The following is a 20,224-nucleotide window of genomic DNA, read 5'->3' as shown; positions in this document are numbered from 1 at the left end:
ACGCAGCAGTCCGAGCTGCGCACGCGTGGTGCGAGCGGCTAGCTTATTCCACGGCCCGGCTCGCGGTGTAGCCGAGTGACCGACCCGGCAGCCCTGGCGCTGCCGCTGGAGCCGGCCGGGAGCCGGTAAGCCGAGTTGTTTCGAGGGAGGAGCAGCGCGGGTCCTGCCGCGGGTGCCCTCCGCGGCCGAGGAAAATGGTCTTCGAGTCGTTGGTGGTGGACGTGCTGAACCGGTTCTTGGGGGACTACGTGGTGAACCTGGACGAGTCTCAGCTCTCTCTGGGCATCTGGAAAGGTAACGGGGTCGCCGTCCCAGTGTCGTGGGAGATGGCGGCGCGGCTTCTCGTGGCTTCGGTTCTTGGCCAGCCCGGCGCCGCCACCTGCAGCTGCCCGCCTCGCCCTTCAAGTTACGTAAAGCGGGGCGGCGGTTCCCGGGCGGGCGGCGCGAGCCCAAGCCTCCCGTCCCGGTGGGGCCAGGCAGGCGCCGGTGACCTCTGGCTTCGGCTGGGCCAGGGAGCCATCCCTGTTATTTACCCCCCGGCCTGTAGGGAAGGCTCCGGGGAGCCCACGGCGTGTCGCCCGCCGCCTGGCACGTGAAGGCCAGGCGCTGTCCGCGAAGACGCCCTTCGTCCCTTCCCTACCTCACTTCACCGTGCTTTCTAGGCGAGTTCCGGTCGCTGAACCTGGACTTGGGGGTTGCTTTGCTGCGGTAGGCTGATAACGGAGGGGTGGGGCGGGGCGGGGGGGGTAGGAAAGGAAGCCCCACCTTTCAGAGTAAGTCAAGGAGTTGCTTCTGTGTTCAGGTCGCAGCCTAACCAGGTGGGGATGTCGGTATTTGTGAGCCTGAGTAAAAGACGGAGTTAAACAAACAAACAAACAAACAAACAAACAAAAAGAAAATGCAGGAACCAGACGGTGAAAATCTAAATGGGGGTTCAGTCTCTCGGCTAACTTGAAGACGACATGATGCGCACTCACCAACGTCGCTTAGACGGGAAGGGCTGCATCTACCACTTTGCTCCAACGCTTTACCTTATCCAGCGTCTTATTTTTAGGGCTTCCATCTGTTCTGTATTATGGTCTTGTTTATTTTACATACCTACTAGTAATTTTCGAAATCAGTGTTCCGGGTGAAAATGAGGGCTCATTATTTGTGGAAATAGTGTGCTCATTCTCGGGTGTGCACATACTTGCAGCTTTCTAGAAATACTCGTTTATCTTGAGCATTCTCATTTTTGAAATAATGTAAGCGAGAAATTTAGTTTTATTAAACAAGCCCTCTTGTAGCTAGTTACCTTCTACCACGATAAAGTGGGCAAACATTGATCCATAAGTGCTAGCTCAGTCTCTTTGAGACCAGCTGCTTGCAGATTGCTTAATCAGAGCTGCTTCTCACTGGCAAAGTGAGAAGAACAAAACAAAACTGGCTTCTATACCTCAGAAAGAAGCCTTAAAAATACCTGAACTGGGCCCTGAGTGTTGGCTCCCTGTTTAAAAGCATTGGTTGCTTTTGCCGATGACTTGGGTTGAATTCCTAATGGCCACGTGACAGTTCACAACCTTCTGTAGTTCAAGTCCCAGAGCTTCTGCCTTCCTCCTCTGGCTCTGGAGGGGGAAAGAGGCCCGGGGGTGGGGGGGGGGGGAAGAGGGGCACTGCATACAAGCATGTGGTGCACAAACATACACGCAGGTCAACCATCCACACACATAAAGTAAAAGTACAAGAAAAAATTAAAAAGAACAAGAGAAAAAAAAAACCAACTAGGGTTGTGGTTTGATTTATAGTGAAATGTTGCTTCTGTATTCAAGGTGCAGGTTTGTGTAGAATACAGTTTATTGAATTTATGTATTTAAAGTTTACTTAGAGTAAAATTTACCCCTGTGTATAGTTTTTTTTTTTATATAAATGTTAAGAAACATATATCCACCATCCCAATAATGATACAAAAAGGTTCTACAAGCCTACAAAATTTCCTCTTCTATTTCTTTGTAATTGATCCCTCCTCAGGTAGGCAACTGCTGATGTTTCCATCTCTATTTTGCTTATTCTAGAGTGTCATAAGTGGAATCCTTTCATTTTTGAGATAAGATTTTACTGTGTCTCCCTGTTTGTCCTGGAGCTCAGAGAGATCCTTTTTTTTTTAAACCTTTCTGAGGCCTGTGCCACCACACCTGGCTTCTGTGTAACCTATTAAGCCAGACTTCTTAACAGAATGCAGAGAAGGCATCCCTGAACTGCATATATCACCTTGTCCTGCCATTCCTGTGCTTAGGAGTGGAGTTTCACTCTGGGGCTGTCTTATAAACATAGGTTTGCCATTTTTGGTAGTATTTCTTTTTTGGCACTTAAAGAAAAGCTGTATCAGGTTTTAGTGTGAACGTAAATTATTTCTTTGGAGTAAATGCCTAACTGTGGGGTTGTGAGTGGTAAATACATACATAACTTTATGAGAAGTGACATGATAAGATTTGGTTATGGTCTGATTGTATTTCCTAAAAGCTCTGTGTTGGATGCTTAGCTCATAACTGGTTGATGATAAGGAGTGCTAGGGTCTTTTAGAAGTAGGCCTAATGGGGAGGTTGTTATAGTGGCCCCTCACTGGCTTTCAGTTTCCTTTTGTGGGCTTAATCCACCACTGTGTGTGTGTGTGTGTGTGTGTGTGTGTGTGTGTGTGTGTGTGTAATTCACCATAGCTGCTGTTATGCTGTTTGAATTTTCAGCATCCAAAACTGAGTCAAATATATTGCTTTCTCTGTAAAAACCAGTCTCAAGTATTTCATTATGGTAATCTCCCCCTAAGGATCCACCCCCTCAAACTCAACTAATATACCTTGACACTGGTTTCTGAAATGGTTATATTATTTTTGCACTTTCACCAGTTTTGTATCAGGATTTAGTTGTACATTATTCTCATGAGCATTTGATATCCTCATTTTGAAAAAGTTTTTTTTTTTTTTTTTTTTTTTTTTTTTTTTGAGGGGATAGGTTTGTGCATTCATGTATATATGGGTGTTTGCATTTGTGAACACTTGGTCCCCAGTTGGTGGAACTGTTTGGGAAGGATTAGGAGATGTGGTCTTGTTGGAGGAGGCCTGTCACCAGAGCCTGACTTTGAGGTTTGAAAAGATTCCCCAAGGCCTCTGTTGGTGGTTGTGGATAAAGATGTGAGCTCATAGATGTTCCCTTGCTCTTCCATCATGGACTCTAACACTCTGAAACTGTAAGCCAAATTAAGCGCTTTAAAATTTTATTTATTTTATTTTATAAGCTTGTTCTGGGGAACCCTTACACTTCCTTTGGAGGCTGGAATTCCGGGTGGGTCTTCATGCCCATGCAGCATTTATGTAGGTTCTTCTGGAGATCTGAGCTCTGGTCCTTAAGTTTGTGTAGCAAGCATTTTACTTGCTAAACCATCTTCCCATCCCTAAAACAGTATCTTAAAGAGATATTCCAGTAGGTATGTATTATTAAAGCATCATGGCTTTAATTTGTGATTCCCTTGTAATGGTGTTGGGTATATTTTCATTATTTTTGCTGTTTATTTTTGTCAGTGAAATGGCCAGTTTTAAATTGGATTGTCTGGTTCTCTTTTCCTGTTGGGATTTAATTTATATATCATAAAATTCTCCCTTTGTAATTCCACAATTCAATGAGTATTTTTAAATGTAACGGTAGTGCAGCCATTACCACTAATTCTAGAACATTTAGCCCTCCCCCCAAGAACAAAACCCTCAAGCCCATTAGCAGATATTCCCCATTCTTTATTCATGAATATCCCACCTCTGACAGCCATTTGTTTTTCTGTCTTTATGGATTTGGTGATTCTGGACATTTAATTCAAATGTAGTCATATGGTATCCATCCTTTTGTTTCTGGATTCCTTAATTTAAGATATTTTAGAGATCTTTATATAGAAGGATGGACTGAATAGTATTCTATTTCACCAATTGGACATTTAGATTATTTCCAACTTTTTGGCTGTAATAGTTAATACTACTATAGATAATACATTCATGTGAAAGTTTTTTAAATGCATGTTTAAAATTCTCATTGCTATAGTGTATTGTTTGCTGATTTGTTCTATGACTCTAAGCCAAGGTACTCTGTAGGGTTACTACAGTACTCTGCTCCTTGGTGCATGGTGGTGATCTTCATAAAACAATGTTCTTTCTGGAACAGAAATTTGTATCTTCTTGGAGACCTGGCTTCTTTGCCATTTGTAATGTTACTGAAACTGTAGACTACTTTGGATTTGTTGTTGTATCTCTCTCACTAACTCTTTACTTTAAATCCATTTATGTCTTTATAATTGAAGGGGCTTTCTTGGTAAATGAATTAAAGTTGAGTTTTTTTGTTTTTGTTTTTATTCACTTTGGCATTTTTTTTGTTCAACTTTCCAAGTTACATCTAAATTTACTATTGATGTAGCTGGATTAATGGATTTATACCTATATTGTGTGATATGTATTTGATGTTTGTCTCTGGTTCCTATTGCAGAGTTCCTATATTCATGAAATTTCCTATGACAGGATTAATTTTTGTTATTCATGATGAGTCCCTTTAATAGTTTTAATTTGTGCTATTGAGGTGACATGGAAGGGTCCCTAGATAGGTCCCAGAATGGACCAATCACCAGAAAGACCATATAGTTAGAATATTAGAAAATCGGAACCTCCAGTCCCACTTATCAGCTTCTAGGAAAGGTATGGTCTTGGTATTCTAACTGTAAAAACTCTTAGGGCAACATGATGAGCTTCTACACTACTAAAGAGGTGAAGTTGGTGCACTTGTGGCATATCCTGGGAGGACTGTGACCAAAGCAAGACTAAAACCCAGCTGGGCAAACTGCAAACTCCAAACTATGCATATCCAAGTCTGATGTCAGTACTCTTCAGATCTCTAGCTCTTTTTTTTAGCTTTGTTGACTGCAACACACTTTTCTCTTTGGGGCTGATTCCACTGCCTGTTAGCAGCTTTCCTCAGGATCTTGGGGTCTCTAAGATAATCCAGGCTTGACCTTCAGAGCTTCACACAATGGTCTCTCTGGGCCTCTATGTAGGGACATGCCTGACACATGTCTGGCCTCAGCAGCTTTCCTTAGTCATAGAGGGAGATCTACAACCTCTTTCTTGTATCCTTGATTCTAAAGCCAGAACCATGTGGCTGAAGCTGCCAAGTTCAGTTGCTTGATGCTGGACCATCATAATCTACATTGCTGTCGGTACCACTGTCTTTTATGCTACTGCTAAGGATGGCCCTAGGCCCTAGGCCCTAGGCCCATGGTGCTTAGGATGACTCATTAAGCCCCACTTAAATGTCTAGTTGTTTTTCTAGTCCAAAGTCCGAACATGTTCAATATTCCTCCAAACAAAATCGTGATCAGGCCTATCTCACACAATACTCCAGCCCCTGGTACCAACTTCTGTCTTAGTCAGTGTTCTATTGCTGTTAAGAGACACCATGACCATGGCAAGTCTTATAAAGGAAAACATTTAACTGGGGCTGTCTTTTACAGTTTCAAAGGTTTAGTCCATTGTCATGGCAGAAGCATGGCAGCACACAGGCAGATATGGTGCTGGAAAAGTAGCTGAGAGTTCTATCTACATTTGGATCACCAGGCAGCAGGAAGAGCAGCACCACTCCCTAATGACCAAGCATTCAAATATATGAACCTATGGGGTCACATAGGTCATAACTGTGGACCTATGGTTAGTGTAGAATGATGAGCATTTTTGTGTGATTAGACTCTTTAATTTGTGGAATCATCTCTATCTTTAGATATAAAGTATTAGATATAAAAATTTGGATATAAAATATTGACATGGGATTGATTTCTAGGATACCCATTTGATGTTTGCTGAAGAATTGCATGATGTTTGCATAGAAAACTCATGATACATTTAGATGTAGAGGGTGATATGTTGAATGCAAGATTATCTGTTATCTGTCATATTCTAACTATTTTCTATTTGTTGGACCTGTTTCTTAAAAAGAAAAGTTTTCTGCCCTCTTGAGTTTTCATTGAGCATTTCATATAAATTTAATTTTTTCTTGCATATTAATTATACTTAAAAATTTTCTTAGATGTAGCTGAAAGTTTTTCTGTGTACCATTCAGTCTGCAGCCGTTCAGATCCAAGTAAACATACAGAGGCTTATATTAATTAAAACTACTCCGCCATTGGTTTAGGCTCACTCACTACTGACTAGCTCTTAGACTTAAACTCAGCCCATTTCAGTTAATCTATGTGTATAGTGAATTATTGTATGAAATTATTTTATGTAGTCATAAGTTGCTTAGGTCAGACAAGCGCACGACAGTAGTGGGCACGCCTTAATCCCAGCATTAGAGAGCTGGTGATCTCTGTGTGTTCAAGGACACAGCAGCATAGCAGCACACCCTTATTTCAATACCAACCATGAAGACCTAGTCTTAAAACAGCAGTGACAGGAGGTATGTGCTGGTTACAACCAATGGGGAGAGAACAGAAAGTCTTTAAATAGACAGGACGCATAGAAGTAGCTCTCTTGCAGAGAGGAGGAACCGCAGAAGCAGTGAAGGGTAAGGTTTTCTGCTTTGGCTCTGACCTCGTGGTTTTTAACTCTTAAAAAAAAAAAAAAAAAAAAAAAAAAAAAGACAATTACTAGTTTTAAATACTTTACATTCAATTGGATTGTTTTATATTGTATACAAATTATTATTATTGAGATTGAGATTGTTAGAATATACCATATACGTATTTCTAATCTTGTTCGAGATATTGTATTTATACCATTCATTTAACAATGTAATTGCAATTTGCTAATCCTTGAATGTTAGTATTACCAACTATTAGGATATATAGAAATGAAAATTAGTGGTTAGACATTACAATTGAACTTGTAGTCATATTAGATGTGTTGTCAAGATCAAACAGATATATTTTAGATAGACAGGTCATCTTCAAACCCTTCAGAGATCTACAGAATATGGCATTTAAAATGTTTTAATAACTTAAGAATTTTACTTTTTTGCTATGACTATGAGACATGACGGCTCCTGGCAGTACCAATCTACTTCAGAGAAAATATGGGCATTGAAGAAACTGCATATGGAACTAACTTTCATTATTGCAAAAGTCAGCCACTGGACAACAAAGTATCCTTAAATCAACTGCTGACAAACAGGACAGACAGGACATGAAACCAATTCTTGCCAAAACAAGTGTGGTTGTGGCTTTAACAAAAGGCATCTTCTGAAGCCAGGACAATATGGCACCATCCCTGAAGTGAGTGACCTTTACAATCTGTAAAAGGTACCATGTCCTTTTCTTTGAAGGCAGCTGAACAGGGAGTGGGCCAATGGCTTCTGATGTGCAATGGAACAGCAGATGAAACAGTTATTCTTGAGGAATAACTAAGCTCACCTCTCTCAATAGTAGAATGGCGTTTAATAGAGAGATGTGGAGAAGAACAGGATGCCAAGATGAAGCCACATATACACAGCCAAGAAAAATGGACAGCTGAATTAAAAAGACATCAATAATTTCCAGAATTTAAAATCCTGAATCATGACATGACACTAATGGAATTCAGGTGTTTCTGGTACATGGACTGCTCTCACCAAATGTGAGGTCAAACTGTTGACCTTGTATACATCTTAGTTCACAAAAGAGTCTGTCAGAAACGCTAAGCCTGTAGGCTAAAGATGATGCCCCAACACTGTGGAGAAACCTTAGGTGACTGTCCAGGCAGCTGGCTGTTTCTGTCAACTCACATTTTTTTTGAAGCTGCTTGCATGCACTTCTTGTTTTTATTTTTTATTAGGTAGTATTATTTCCTTCTTGGGTCTCTGAGGGAGTTGAAGATCAGTTAGTTATAGTTATAATTATCTTTGTTAAGGATTTCAGAAAAACTCACTAAGAGCTGTAAATGTATAAATTTGAAAGACGTTATAAGACAGTTCCGTTAGCTATATAAGTTAGGATAAAAAATGAATCAGGTACATTCTGGACTTACCAAATAGGATAGATAATGGAATTATTTTCTCTGAATTTGTCAAATACAAATGGACTAGACATTGTTTAGGTATTTATTGTTTGTATATATGGTATATATAGTTATTGTACTTTTGTATATAGTTTTTCTTATATTAGTTATAACTTTTTCCTTTTTTTCTTTTTATTAAAATAGAAAAGGGGAAATATAGTGATATTTTATTTGTATTGAAATGTGATTTTATTTGTATGTCAATAAAGTTGCCTTGAGGTCAGAGCAAGCCAGAGCAGAAGCCGAGCAGTAGTGGGGCACGCCCTTAATCCCAGCATTTGGGAGGCAGAGCTAGGCGGATCTCTGTGTGTTCAAGGACACAGCCAGCATAGCAGACACACGCCTTTAATTTCAATACCAACCATAGAAGACCTGGAGGTCTGTACAAACAGGCAGTGACGAGGAGGTCATGTGGCTGGGTTACAACCAATGAGGGAGGAGAACAGAAAGTCTTTAAATAGACAGGACGCACAGAAGTAGGTCTCTTGCAGAGAGGAGGAACCGCAGAAGCAGTGAAGGGTAAGGTTTTCTGCTTTGGCTCTGACCTCGTGGTTTTTAACTCTTCAACTGGCTCTGTGTTTCTTATTTAACAAGCAGGATACATCTACATATGTGTCTCCACATGTTCCATGGCTTTACCTGTGTGCCATTGCATGCAGCCTGGACGGTGGGCTGGTGTCACCTGACTCAGCCTTCCTCTCCTCAGAATTCTTCTTGTCTGCTTATCCCACCTATACTTCCTGCCTGGCTACTGACCAAGCATTTTATTTATCTACCAATCAGAGCAACACATATTCATAGTGTACAGAACATCCCACTTTAATCTAAGTCCATTCAGATGACACTTTACTTCTTCATGGGTAACAGACAATACAGTTCCTTCTAGAAATGTTGTGCTTTCATTTGCACCTGCAGAGTGAGCCCAGTGCATTGTTGCTGTTAATGTTCAGAACAAACAACTTTCCATTAGCTTATTTAAGAACAATAAAAATAAAATATTTGATTTTATTTTCATTACTTCTTTAATTTTCCATTTTTAAAATCCATTTATTTATTTATTATTTATTTATTTATTTTGGCATTCCCTTTTTTCTTTTTTTTTCTCCTTTTTTATTATTTATTATATTTGTGTTTTAATTTTACACATCAGCCATGGGTTCCTCTGTGCTCCCCCCTTTAAATGAGTCTACTGGCAGCATTTCCTGTTAATTTTTATTCATCTGGAAGTTTTCAGTTTTCTTTCAGAGCCCCACCCCATTTGAAAAATTACAGAGATGCACTCTATATATAGATACAGTATATAGTGTATGTACTACACACACACACACACACACACACACACTATATATATATACACATATATATATATATATATATAGGGAAAAGCATAAACACACACACACACACACACACACACGCGCGTGCGCTTTTGTTTCCTTCCTTATTTTATTTTATTTTTTATTTTATTTTATATTTTAGTTTTTGGAGGCATCTCACATAAAGCTCTGGCTGTCCTGAAACTTACTATGTTAGGCAGGGTGGCTTGAAGATACAGAGATCCCCTTGGCTCTGCCTCCCAAGTACTGGGATCAAAGGTATATTCCACCATACTAGTCTCAGTATTTATGTCCTTAACAATCTTACATATGTATACTTCAGTGTCACTAAATTCACAATGTTTTACAGCATTCAAAACCATCTACTTGGAGAACAAATCAAACAGTATCCACTAAGCAGTTATAACTCATACTCTACTATCTATCTGCCCTGTTTTTTATTGGCTTCTTTCATTAAACAATGTGTCCTTACAGTTTTTCTATGTTGTAACATGAATTCAAATCATTTTTAAAAATGAATATTACCCCCACCCGTGAGTGTGTGTGTGTGTGTGTGTGTGTGTGTGTGTGTGTGTGATGTTTTTTCCTCCATCTGTTGAAGAATAGGTGAGTTGCTCTTTTGGAATAGTACTGCTATGAATGTGACTTTCTCTTTTCATCCATGTTTTCAGATACATTGGTTACATGTCTAGATGTAGATTTGCTGAATCATATTCCCCACTTGTCTTTGTGTTTTGATTATCTGCTTAGAATTTTTTTCCTATGATTTTGATGTTTAGCTTAATGTGTGCACTTAAGAGTTAGAGACAGTCTTCAACAGCATATTATTGGGCGCTGCTTATCCATTCACTAGACTCCATTCTGCCAATTTATGTCTGTTGCAGAGTGCTTGAACTCAGGGAGTTGAGCATGTTGAGCAAGTGCTCTATCATTAAGCTCTATCTCAGTCTTTACTATTTTGAGCCTGGGTCTCACTATGTATCTGACTGGTCTTGTACTTGCTGTTTATTAGTACCTCAGCTTCTGGCCTCCAAAGTGCTAGATTTACAGATGTTTGCTCCCTGCTAGCCTGTTTGTTTTAATTAAAGTGATAGAGAGTAAGTTTGTGTTTTCATTTCACTATTATAGTCTATATGTCATAGCATTGTGTGAGTTCTCTCACGCTCTCAGGGAACAGAAGAGGGTATCAGGCATTCTTCCCTATTGCTTTCTTCCCCTTTCTCTTGAATTTCATGGAGTCTGGAGGTCTGGAGTGTTTTTCATCTAGGCTGGTGGTAGGCAAGAGATTCTCCGGTCAGATCTTAAACTGTACAGGGTTAGTAAAATGAATTCTATTTTCTGTTGTGACAATTATTTTTCTCTGGTGTTGTATTTAAAATGAAGCATATTTAAAAATGAAATACAGTTGAATATATTGTTTCTTTATTTTTTTTAAGGAGCTGTGGCCCTCAAGAATCTTCAAATTAAAGAAAACGCATTGGTAGGTCTTGCCTATGAAACTTTATATGAGTATATTTAAATACACTCGTTCCTAATTTAACATGCTACCTTAAATTACTTACATATGAAAAAATTTTGAAAGTTATTTTCATAGAATATGAACTTTGCAACATAGATCTAAATTCTTAAAGATAGAAATTGACAGTGTAGTTTTGTTTTCATTTCCATGATATCTGTCATGAAGATTTTTTTCTTGTATTTTTCTCTATTTTTTTCTTATTAAAAAGTTTTCAATTCACTTTACATACCAACCACAAATCCCACCCCCCCACCCCCCACCCCCGCCTTTCCTCCCAAGCCACCCCCCATCCCCACGTTTTCCAAATCAAGGTCTCCCATTGGGAGTCAGCAGAGCCCGGCACACTCAGTTGAGGCAGGTCCAAGCCTCTCCCTGTTTCACCAACACTGTGCAAGGTGTCACACTGTAGGCACTGGGCTCCAAAAAGCCTGCTCATGCACCAGTGACTGATCCCGATTCACCCTGCGTGGGTGTCCCCTAATCATTTTGAGCTAAACAATTCTCTTATATCCAGAGGGCCTAGTCTAGTCCTATGGGGCTCTGTAGCTATTAGTCCACAGTTCATGGGAGTGTTTTCCTCTAAACCAATGGTTCTCAATTTTCTTAATGCTATGACTCTTTAATAGAGTTCCTCATGTTGTGGTGGTCATAAAATTATTTTCATTGCTACTTAATACTGTAATTTTATATTATGAATAATAATGTAAATATGTGAGATTTTCAATGTTTTTAGGTGACTCCTGTGAAAGGGTGTTCAACTCCCAAAGGGGTGGCGACCCACAGGTTAAGAACCACTACTCTAAAGGTTTAGGTTTTCTGTTTAGTTTTGATTCATGTTGAGTTTTACATATGGTATAATACAAAGACTCAACTTCCTATTTTTACTATTGGCTATCCACGTTCCTCAGTACCAGTTATTGTAAGAGCTGTTCATTTTCCTAAAGACCAGGAAAACAGTTTTGAAATTATTATTATGTAAAATGCCAATTTTGTGAATTGAAGTATTAATTTCTATAAAAAAAGCTATCTGTTTAGTATTACTTAAGTATATGCCTAACCATTTACTTTGAAAAGACAGGCTTTCTGTAAATAAACCATTAAATTTAAGTGAATGCTGAAGATAAAGAGTATGCAAGGTAATTAAAATACCCATAAGTGATTTTAGGAAAAATAATTATCTTTATATGGATTAATTAATTAATTATTATATTATTTACAAATTTACTTTTCTTTATAGAGTGAACTAGATGTACCATTCAAAGTTAAGGTTGGTCATATAGGTAAGCCATATTTACCACTGGAATGTTCTCCTTGTTGGGCATGCAGCCTAAGTAATTAAACTATTATTGCTGTAATGTAATCTTCCTAATGCTTATGAGCATTAATTTAAAATACAATATTTGTGTGTTTTTGTTTATGTAGAATTTAATTATGTAACTTAAAAATATTGTGGGTAAATGTACTACTTGGACAGTAATTGCTCATTTTAGTAGGTCTTAAAGTTGAGTTGAGAGTCAAAGCAAGAACTATGTTAGTTTCTATATTTCTGATTAGTTAGGTTTGCTAGTATGTGATAAGTAGGAGATGCATAACATAAAAGGTTTTGGTCATCCAAACAGTGTAACTATGGGATGAAAATCAAACCTTGATTGTGCTGTAGAAAATTGTTTCAGGTTTTTTAGTCTAGAAAATAAAGTGCTTTTTATTTGTTTTCTATTATTTTACCCATGTTTGTAATTCATTAAAGTATGATTTTTAATTAAATATAGTATAAATTTAAAGCAATTCATATGTTGGTAGAACAGAAACAAACTAAATGTAAGAAATTAACATGTTTAATAAAGTTGTCTCTTAAGATTCTTAGTTTACGCTGTTATGCATTTATTAAAATTTCATAAAGGTTGATTGAGATCATAGTGTCTTAAGTCGAATCTTTCTTCTGTCTCTTCCTTTAGTAGGATTTATATAGTGTTATTGAAGCTGTGATAATGTCTGAAAAACAGACATTCTCAAAGCTTACATAAAAATTTTGTGATGATAGTCTTTACAATTTTGTATATTGTACTTACAGTAGTTATTAGACCATCTACCACAGAAAAATTTTATTTGACATTTTTAGAATCTACATTATGTCTTGTCCCTCTAAAGACAGTCTAGCATAAGTAAGAATTGGAAAATACCACAAGATATTTCCCTTTTGACATCTTAATTAGTGCATATTTCTGATAGTTTGGATTGGTAATTTTTTTAAAGACTTGTAACCAGTGTAAAAAATTTTCATAATCTAAGTTGATTTGACTTCATTTACTTCTTTACTGTAACATAATCTGAGGAATACATAGTTGGGTAAAATAATCTTATTGTAAAACAATCTTATTATAAATTTTTTGTATGTTGCTTTTAGACATTGGCCAGAAGTCACTTAAATTTTACACTGATTATAGTTGAATTTCAGTGTATGTCAATGTAACCTCGATTCAAGAAAAATTAAAAAATATACAGGAGTATTGGGAGTTTCACTAGTTACTTCTCTCATTGCTATGACCAAGTGCCTGATAGAAGCAACTGAAGGAAGGGTTTATTTGGTTCTGCTTGAGGGTACATTTTATCATAATGGGGAAGGGATGGCAGCAGGAAAATGAGGTGGCTTGTCATATTTTGTCTGTAGTCAGGAAGGAGAGAGAAATGCTGGTGCCAGCTCTTTTTGTTATTCAGTGTGGGATTCTAGCCTCTGAGATTGTATTACCCATCTTCAGAATGGGTCTTCCATCTTCTGTTAAACCTCTCTAGATATGTCCTTATGGGCACTTCTAGTTTCATAAGTGATTCTAAATCGTGTCACATTGACAATGAGTATTAATAATCACAGGATTGATCCCAGCATGATTGTACAAAACTATATAAACACAAGTATTGTAGAAAGAAACTTTTCTGTGTCCCACTTGGCCAGCAACAGCTTATAAAATAATCACTCAGAGGCTTAATATTAATTACAAACCTTTCGGTCTATGTATGTCTCAGGCTTATTGCTAGCTAGCTCTGACATCTTAAATTAACTCATTTCTATTAGCTTCTTTTTTGCCATGTGGCCACAGCGTTACCAGTCTGTTGGCATCTTGTTCCTTGAGCACCTGGATGGTGTCTGCCCTGACTCCACCCTTCTTCTCTTTGTATCTTTGCTTGGATTTCCCTCCTGGCTTTTATCCTGCCTTACCATAGGCCAAAGTAGCTTTATTTATTAAACAATGAGAGTGACACATATTCCCAGCATACAGAAAGACCATCCCACAGCAAAGTATTTTATATTTGTACACACATATAAGAAGAGTAGATAGACATATTTTCTTTAAAGCTTGTCTTCTTTTGTTTTTCCTTTTTGAAAAATGGCAATAAGTTAATTTTCAGGTACTAGAAAGTTCACTAGACAAACAGAATCCACTAAAGTATTATTTGTATACTTTTCCCATAGTTTCTGTCATTCTTTTATTTGTATATGTTTCTTTTATTGTGTTTTTACCACTTAGTATATTTCCTGATGTATTTGTTGAATGAAAAAGTACCCTTTTAAATGAGTTATATAGGTGTAGTCAATTTTATAGGACTGTATGGGGTCCCTGACACTATTGCTTGTTTTACTGATTTTTCAAAGATTTCTTCTAAAGCTTTATTGAAAGTAGATTGGTAGATGTATGTTTAATGAACAGTATTCTTGTCTTCATTATTTTAATGTAGGTAGTCTTAAACTTAAAATTCCATGGAAAAACCTTTATACTCAACCAGTTGAAGCTGTTTTGGAAGAAATCTATTTACTGATAGTGCCTTCTTCTAGTAAGTCATTTAAAATTTATAATTTATTCTTACTTTTAGATAGAAAAATCTTTATATATATATTTATTCCAAGTACTTTTGGTGAAGATAATTTAGGATTTTAATTTGGGATTTGTAGATTTCAAATAGAATTGTTTTTTTTGTTTAGATCTCACTAAATTTTGTTTGAATTAGTGATTATTTTCAAGAATATTTAAATTTAAGGTAATTGAAATTTTTTTCATGTTTTCTGTAGGAATAAAATATGATCCCATCAAAGAAGAGAAGCAACTAATGGAAGCAAAGCAACAGGAACTAAAAAGAATCGAAGAAGCAAAACAGAAAGTAGTTGATCAAGGTCAACTATCCGTGAGCAGTGGTGATAAAGGATGTAGATGGTGTAATAGAATGTTGTTTTTATTAGGTGTACTGAGGTTATGGTTTTTTGTTTGTTTTGTTTTTGATTTTGTTTGTTTTTTGAAGATAGGGTTTCTCTGTGTAGCCTTGGCTATTCTTGGAACTAACTCTGTAGACCAGGCAGGCCTGTAACTCACAAGAGATCTTCCTGCCTCTGTTTCCCACGTGCTGGGACTAAAGGCATGTAATACCACTGCCTGGCTCTGAGATTATGTTACAAGCAGGAAATCATCTTATTACCTGGAAAGTTACATGGTTTGTTTGTTTTGTTATGTTTGCCAAAATTACCTTGCAGAAATTTAAGGCAAATAGTAGTTGCTGGTGAGGTAAAGTCATTTTTTAATATTAGCAAGTTTATCAGATATATCTTCTTATCTTTCTAGACTTTGCTTTTGTAGCCCCCTTATATCAATTATTTACTCTTGAATATACTTAGTTCTCTACCATGTACTGATTTGTATTGTTTTTTGGTGGTGAGAAAAGGGTAGCTTTTTTTTTTTTTTTTCCCCTTTTTCTTTTTTTTTTTTTAAGTGAGAAAATCTTGTGTGCCCCAGCCTGGCCTGGAATCTACTCTGTAGCCCAGGTTGGCCTTGGATTCATTCATGGTCTTCTTGCCTTTGCTTTCTTAGTGCTGGGGTTGTAGGTGTCTTCCTTCCTATCTTTTTTTTTTTTTTTTTTTTAAATGAAAAATCAACTCCAGTAATACATGTTTTACCTTGTGGCGAACATTAATAGAAACGTAACACAACCTGTGGGAACATCACATGTAATTCTACTTTCTTTGTCATATTTCCTTCATAGTCTGTGTAGTCATTTATCTCTTCTGTAATCCTTTCTCAGTCTGCCAGGCCTTGTCCTTTAAAAATTATTTTGTCAAAATAATGCATATACATAGATTTAAAAGTAAAATAGCACTATAGGACTTATACTTTATAAAAACAAAGTCTACACTAATCCTTTTACCCATTTCCTAGAGAAATACCAGCTTGGCTCCTGTGAACTCAATTGTTTTCCTTAATCATTAACCTGAATGGTGATCTAAAGCAGCTTTTTAGGTGAAGCTTGTAGTCCTTAGCAGTAAAACTCATAGGCCTTAACTGTGTAACATTTCCTTGTATTTATTTTTTATTCATCAAAACTCTGCATAAGCTATCATTATTATTATCAATTAGACAGTATAATCTAGGGAGGAATCATCTTCATGACAACCCATAGTTAAAAATGTCCAGTAGAATGGGATGCTTCCATGAGATAAACACACTACATTACAGGCAGTGGGGATTTTCTCATACCCGTTCACACCATGCCAGATACCAGAGAGAGATGGCCACAGCAAAAATGTAAAGGCACAGCACAAGCAAAAGGCATTCCGGGGGTCTGTGGTCTTGTGACCTTGCCTAACCGAGGTTGACCCATCAGAGAGTTTCCTCCTAGTGAGCTGATACCTTCAACTTCAATTGCTACCTTTTGCTCCTCTGACATGGTCACCAGTGTGACTGGTCTGCAACTCATATAGATTTGCTTGCCTTTGCCTCTTGAGTCCTGGGATTAAAGGTTTGTGCCACCCTGCCTGGCAAATAAAATTTTAAAAACCAGTGAGTGAATACAGATGTGACTCCATTATGAAGTCTTTACTTACCTCTGTCTTTGTGTAGGCTCATCCTGTTCCCTATGTACTGTTTATCAGATTGTGGAGCCTGTTAGGTCTGTTTTACCTGTGATAAACTCTTACATGTTCAGTAGGATGAACAAGAAAGGGTAGTTTCTTAGCCATTGGGCTGGGAAAGGGTGGAGTCCTACATATTTGACTGCTTATTACATAGATTTTAAGCCAATTCCTTAAAAATTTTTAAATTTAAATTTTATGTGTAGGGCTAATTTGTCTGCCTGTATGTCTGTGCATGATTTGCATGTGTGGTGCCTGCCTATGTCAGAATATCATATCAGCTCCTCTGCAACTGCAATTACAGACAGTTGTGAGTTTGGACATTGAATATGGGGACTTTGGAAAAGCACAGTGGTCTTAACTAACTCTTGTAACATCCCCCTCTTCTGTTAAGGATGCTCCCTGATTATTGTTTCTGTTCTGTGTGATTTCAGGCCCAGGAATTTTTCAGAATCCTGGTTTTAAATCCTTACCTTATGATTCAGTGACAGACCATCCTGTGTTGTTTAGGATTTAAGTTTCTTCTTCAGCTTGGCTGAAGCCATCTGTTTTTGTTGCTTCTCCTCAAGTCTTTTACCTTCTGGCTTTGGGGTTTACCTGTTTTTTTTTTTTTGTTTTTTTTTTTTGTTTTTTTTTTTTTTTTCATTTACATTCCTTTATTTTGCTGTAATGAGGTCTTACTGAAAAAGGGAAATGCACGCAATATAAACCATGTTTGATGAGAATGTCTTATTTGTTCTTAGGTCCAAAATCCTAATATATAAAATTCACTGGTGACACCTTGTTACCAGGAGGAAGTTTTAAGTGCTTCAACAAGGTAGATTAAAAGCTGACGCAGAGTGCTATCTACTTTCCCTCTTTCAGAACTGGCTCCAAATCATATTGCATTCTTTCTCCTAGCCATATTGACTTCTTGGTTGTTTACTAAATGTGTCAACTTCTTCCCACTCTGCATTTTACTTTTTCCTTTGTTCAATATTGTTTTGAAAGTTCTCAACATTAGGGTAGCAGTTAAATATTTTAGGATGTGAATGAGATTCTCTGTAGCAACAGTATAGAATGAGAAGAGAAACAATTCTAGGATTGAGTTTTAAGGAAACCTGTCATCTAATGATTGAGTAGAGGAGAAAGACACACAAAAGACTATTAAAAAGGATGGGTAGATAATAGGAGACTGTGGTGGTATTGTGTTCCCCGAAATATTGTGCATGCTAATAAACTTATCTGGGGTCAGAGAACAGGATGGCCACAATATTAAATATAGAGGTTAGGCAGTGGTAGCACACGCCTTTAATTCCAGCACTCAAGAGGCAGAGCCTCTGTGAGTTCTGTGAGTTCAAGGTCACACTGGAAACTGCCAGGCATGGTGACACACGCCTTTAATCCCAGAAATCCAGCCTTTAATCCCAGAGAGTGATGGTAGAAAACAGAAAGGTATGTAAGGTGTGAGGACCAGAAACTAGAAGCATTTGGCTGGTTAAGCTTTTAGGCTTTGGAGCAGCAATTCAGCTGAGATTCATTCCGGATGAGGACTCAGAGGTTTCCAGTCTGAGGAAATAGGGTCAGCTGAGGAACTGGCGAGGTGAGGTAGCTGTGGCTTGTTCTGCTTCTCTGATCTTCCAGCGTTCACCCCAATAACTGGCCTCAGGTTTGTTTTTATTAATAAGAACTTTTAAGATTCCTGCTACATTGGCAGTTTGAAGTTTATGGTTTCATGGGAAAGAGGCTATATTAAGAAGCAAATAATATACCAGACCCTGGTGGGATATCAGTTAAGATGAGGATTATCACTTTATTTTTGACATTTGGGTCATTGGTTACCTTAAAAGTATTTGGAATCAAGTGATGATGACAGAGGAGTTATCTTCCTATAGCTTTACTTTCAAAATTGAAGGCAAGGTCTGCCTGAAATAGAGAGCTGTGGAGTTTTTTAAGTTTTGAGAGAATGGATGGAAATGACATAGTTCATGTATGAAAATTTCAAATAAATAAATGTATAAAACAAAGACTTTAAACATCATTTCCACATGTTCCACACCTTCCTTCTGCTCTTATGTTGCTTCTACACCCTCTCAAATTCATGACCACCTCTTAATTATCATCATCATTATCATTATTAGTGTGTGTTTGTGTGTAATGTGTATATATAAACTCAACCTGCTGAATCCATTTAGTGTTACTCTGATGTTCATGTGTTGAGGGCAGACCTCTTCAGATTGGATAACCTTTCAATGAGGCTTGTCCCTGGAAAAGAATGATTCTCCCATTTTTACAAGGCTTTTTTTTTTTTTTTTTTTCTTTTTTTTTTTTTTTTTGTCTGTAGCTCTTCATCTAGGGGTAGGGCCTTCTGAATTTTCCCCTGTCCATGTTGTTGACATATCACCTGGTGTTGTCCTTGTGCAGGTTTTGTTTAGGCAACTATATTGTTATGATTTTATGGCTGTAGTATTTGACATTTATAGATGACACTGTCTCCTAGCAGATATCCTTGTCCTCTGGCCCTTACAATGCGGTTATAAAACTTAATACCAATGAACTTAACATAGTTGACTCTAGTCTTATGAGACAAGAAGCTAGCTTTTAAACATTGTGCATTTAGTTGTTTTTGAAAATCCTTTGGTATAAGAGATTTTGGAATCCTCAAGTGATTTATTTAAAATGTTATTTTCTTTATGAAAGCATTATGTTACTTTAATATAGTATAAGTATGGATATTTATAGGACATGTGTTTTATTCAATTTAAAAAGGAATATTTGCAATTTTAGAAAATCCTCTGGAGGAGAAACAGGACACTTTTACAGAAAAATTAATTACTCAAGTCATAAAAAACCTTCAAGTGAAAATTTCCAATATCCATGTTCGTTATGAAGATGATGTAAGTATTTTTTCCTCAAGTATGTATTTTAGTGTGATTGGCTTTTGCTCTGTAATGGTCAGCCTAGTCAATACTGGGAGGTAGAAGGACAGATAGCTGAAGACCATAAGATCTTTTCTTTTTATCATTACATTTTTAACGAATGCTTGATTATGCTTTGCTTAAGTATTCAAACTTTGGGTTATGAAGGCAATGTCTTGGGAGTTAGTGAATTTCACAGATTATTTATTTATTTATTTATTTATTTATTTATTTATTTATTTCCTCCAGGAAAGAGTACTGGTTTAGGAATAAGTAGAGCTAACTTAACTTTTGCTCTTCAGTAGTTTATTGTTTCCTTAAATATGTAATTAGTTTCTGTTCTAGTTTTTTGTTTTCTATTGCTATGATAAAATACCCCAGTAAAAACATCTTTAAGGCAGAAATAGTTTACTGGCTATCAGGTCTCGGTCCATCAGTGCAGAAAATCAGGGCAGGAAAGTGAAGCCGAGAGTCGCAAGTGCAGAGAGTCAGAGCAGAGACAGAATGAATGTGCAGGCCTGTTCTCAGCTTGCTTTGGCCACTCCTAAGCAGCA

At 37.4% G+C, this 20,224-nt stretch overlaps 1 protein-coding gene across 3 annotated transcripts in view; it reads left to right on the top strand.

The window, feature by feature from the left end:
* Vps13a (vacuolar protein sorting 13 homolog A) overlaps positions 1–20,224 on the top strand; it is a 215,148-nt gene continuing 194,924 nt past the window's right edge. For all 3 annotated transcript variants that reach the window (XM_036206892.1, XM_036206900.1, XM_036206909.1), the window contains exons 1-6: positions 1–294; positions 10,801–10,844; positions 12,121–12,163; positions 14,616–14,711; positions 14,947–15,048; positions 19,540–19,649. In XM_036206892.1, the coding sequence (XP_036062785.1) occupies positions 195–294; positions 10,801–10,844; positions 12,121–12,163; positions 14,616–14,711; positions 14,947–15,048; positions 19,540–19,649 (495 nt within the window). In that variant the 5' untranslated portion in view covers positions 1–194. The remainder of the gene's footprint in view (positions 295–10,800; positions 10,845–12,120; positions 12,164–14,615; positions 14,712–14,946; positions 15,049–19,539; positions 19,650–20,224) is intronic.

Source organism: Onychomys torridus, chromosome 1 (genome assembly GCF_903995425.1).
Source record: "Onychomys torridus chromosome 1, mOncTor1.1, whole genome shotgun sequence".
Lineage (NCBI taxonomy): Eukaryota > Metazoa > Chordata > Mammalia > Rodentia > Cricetidae > Onychomys > Onychomys torridus.
The sequence above is the reverse complement of the archived record's forward strand: the minus strand, read 5'-3'. Positions and strand labels throughout refer to the sequence as shown.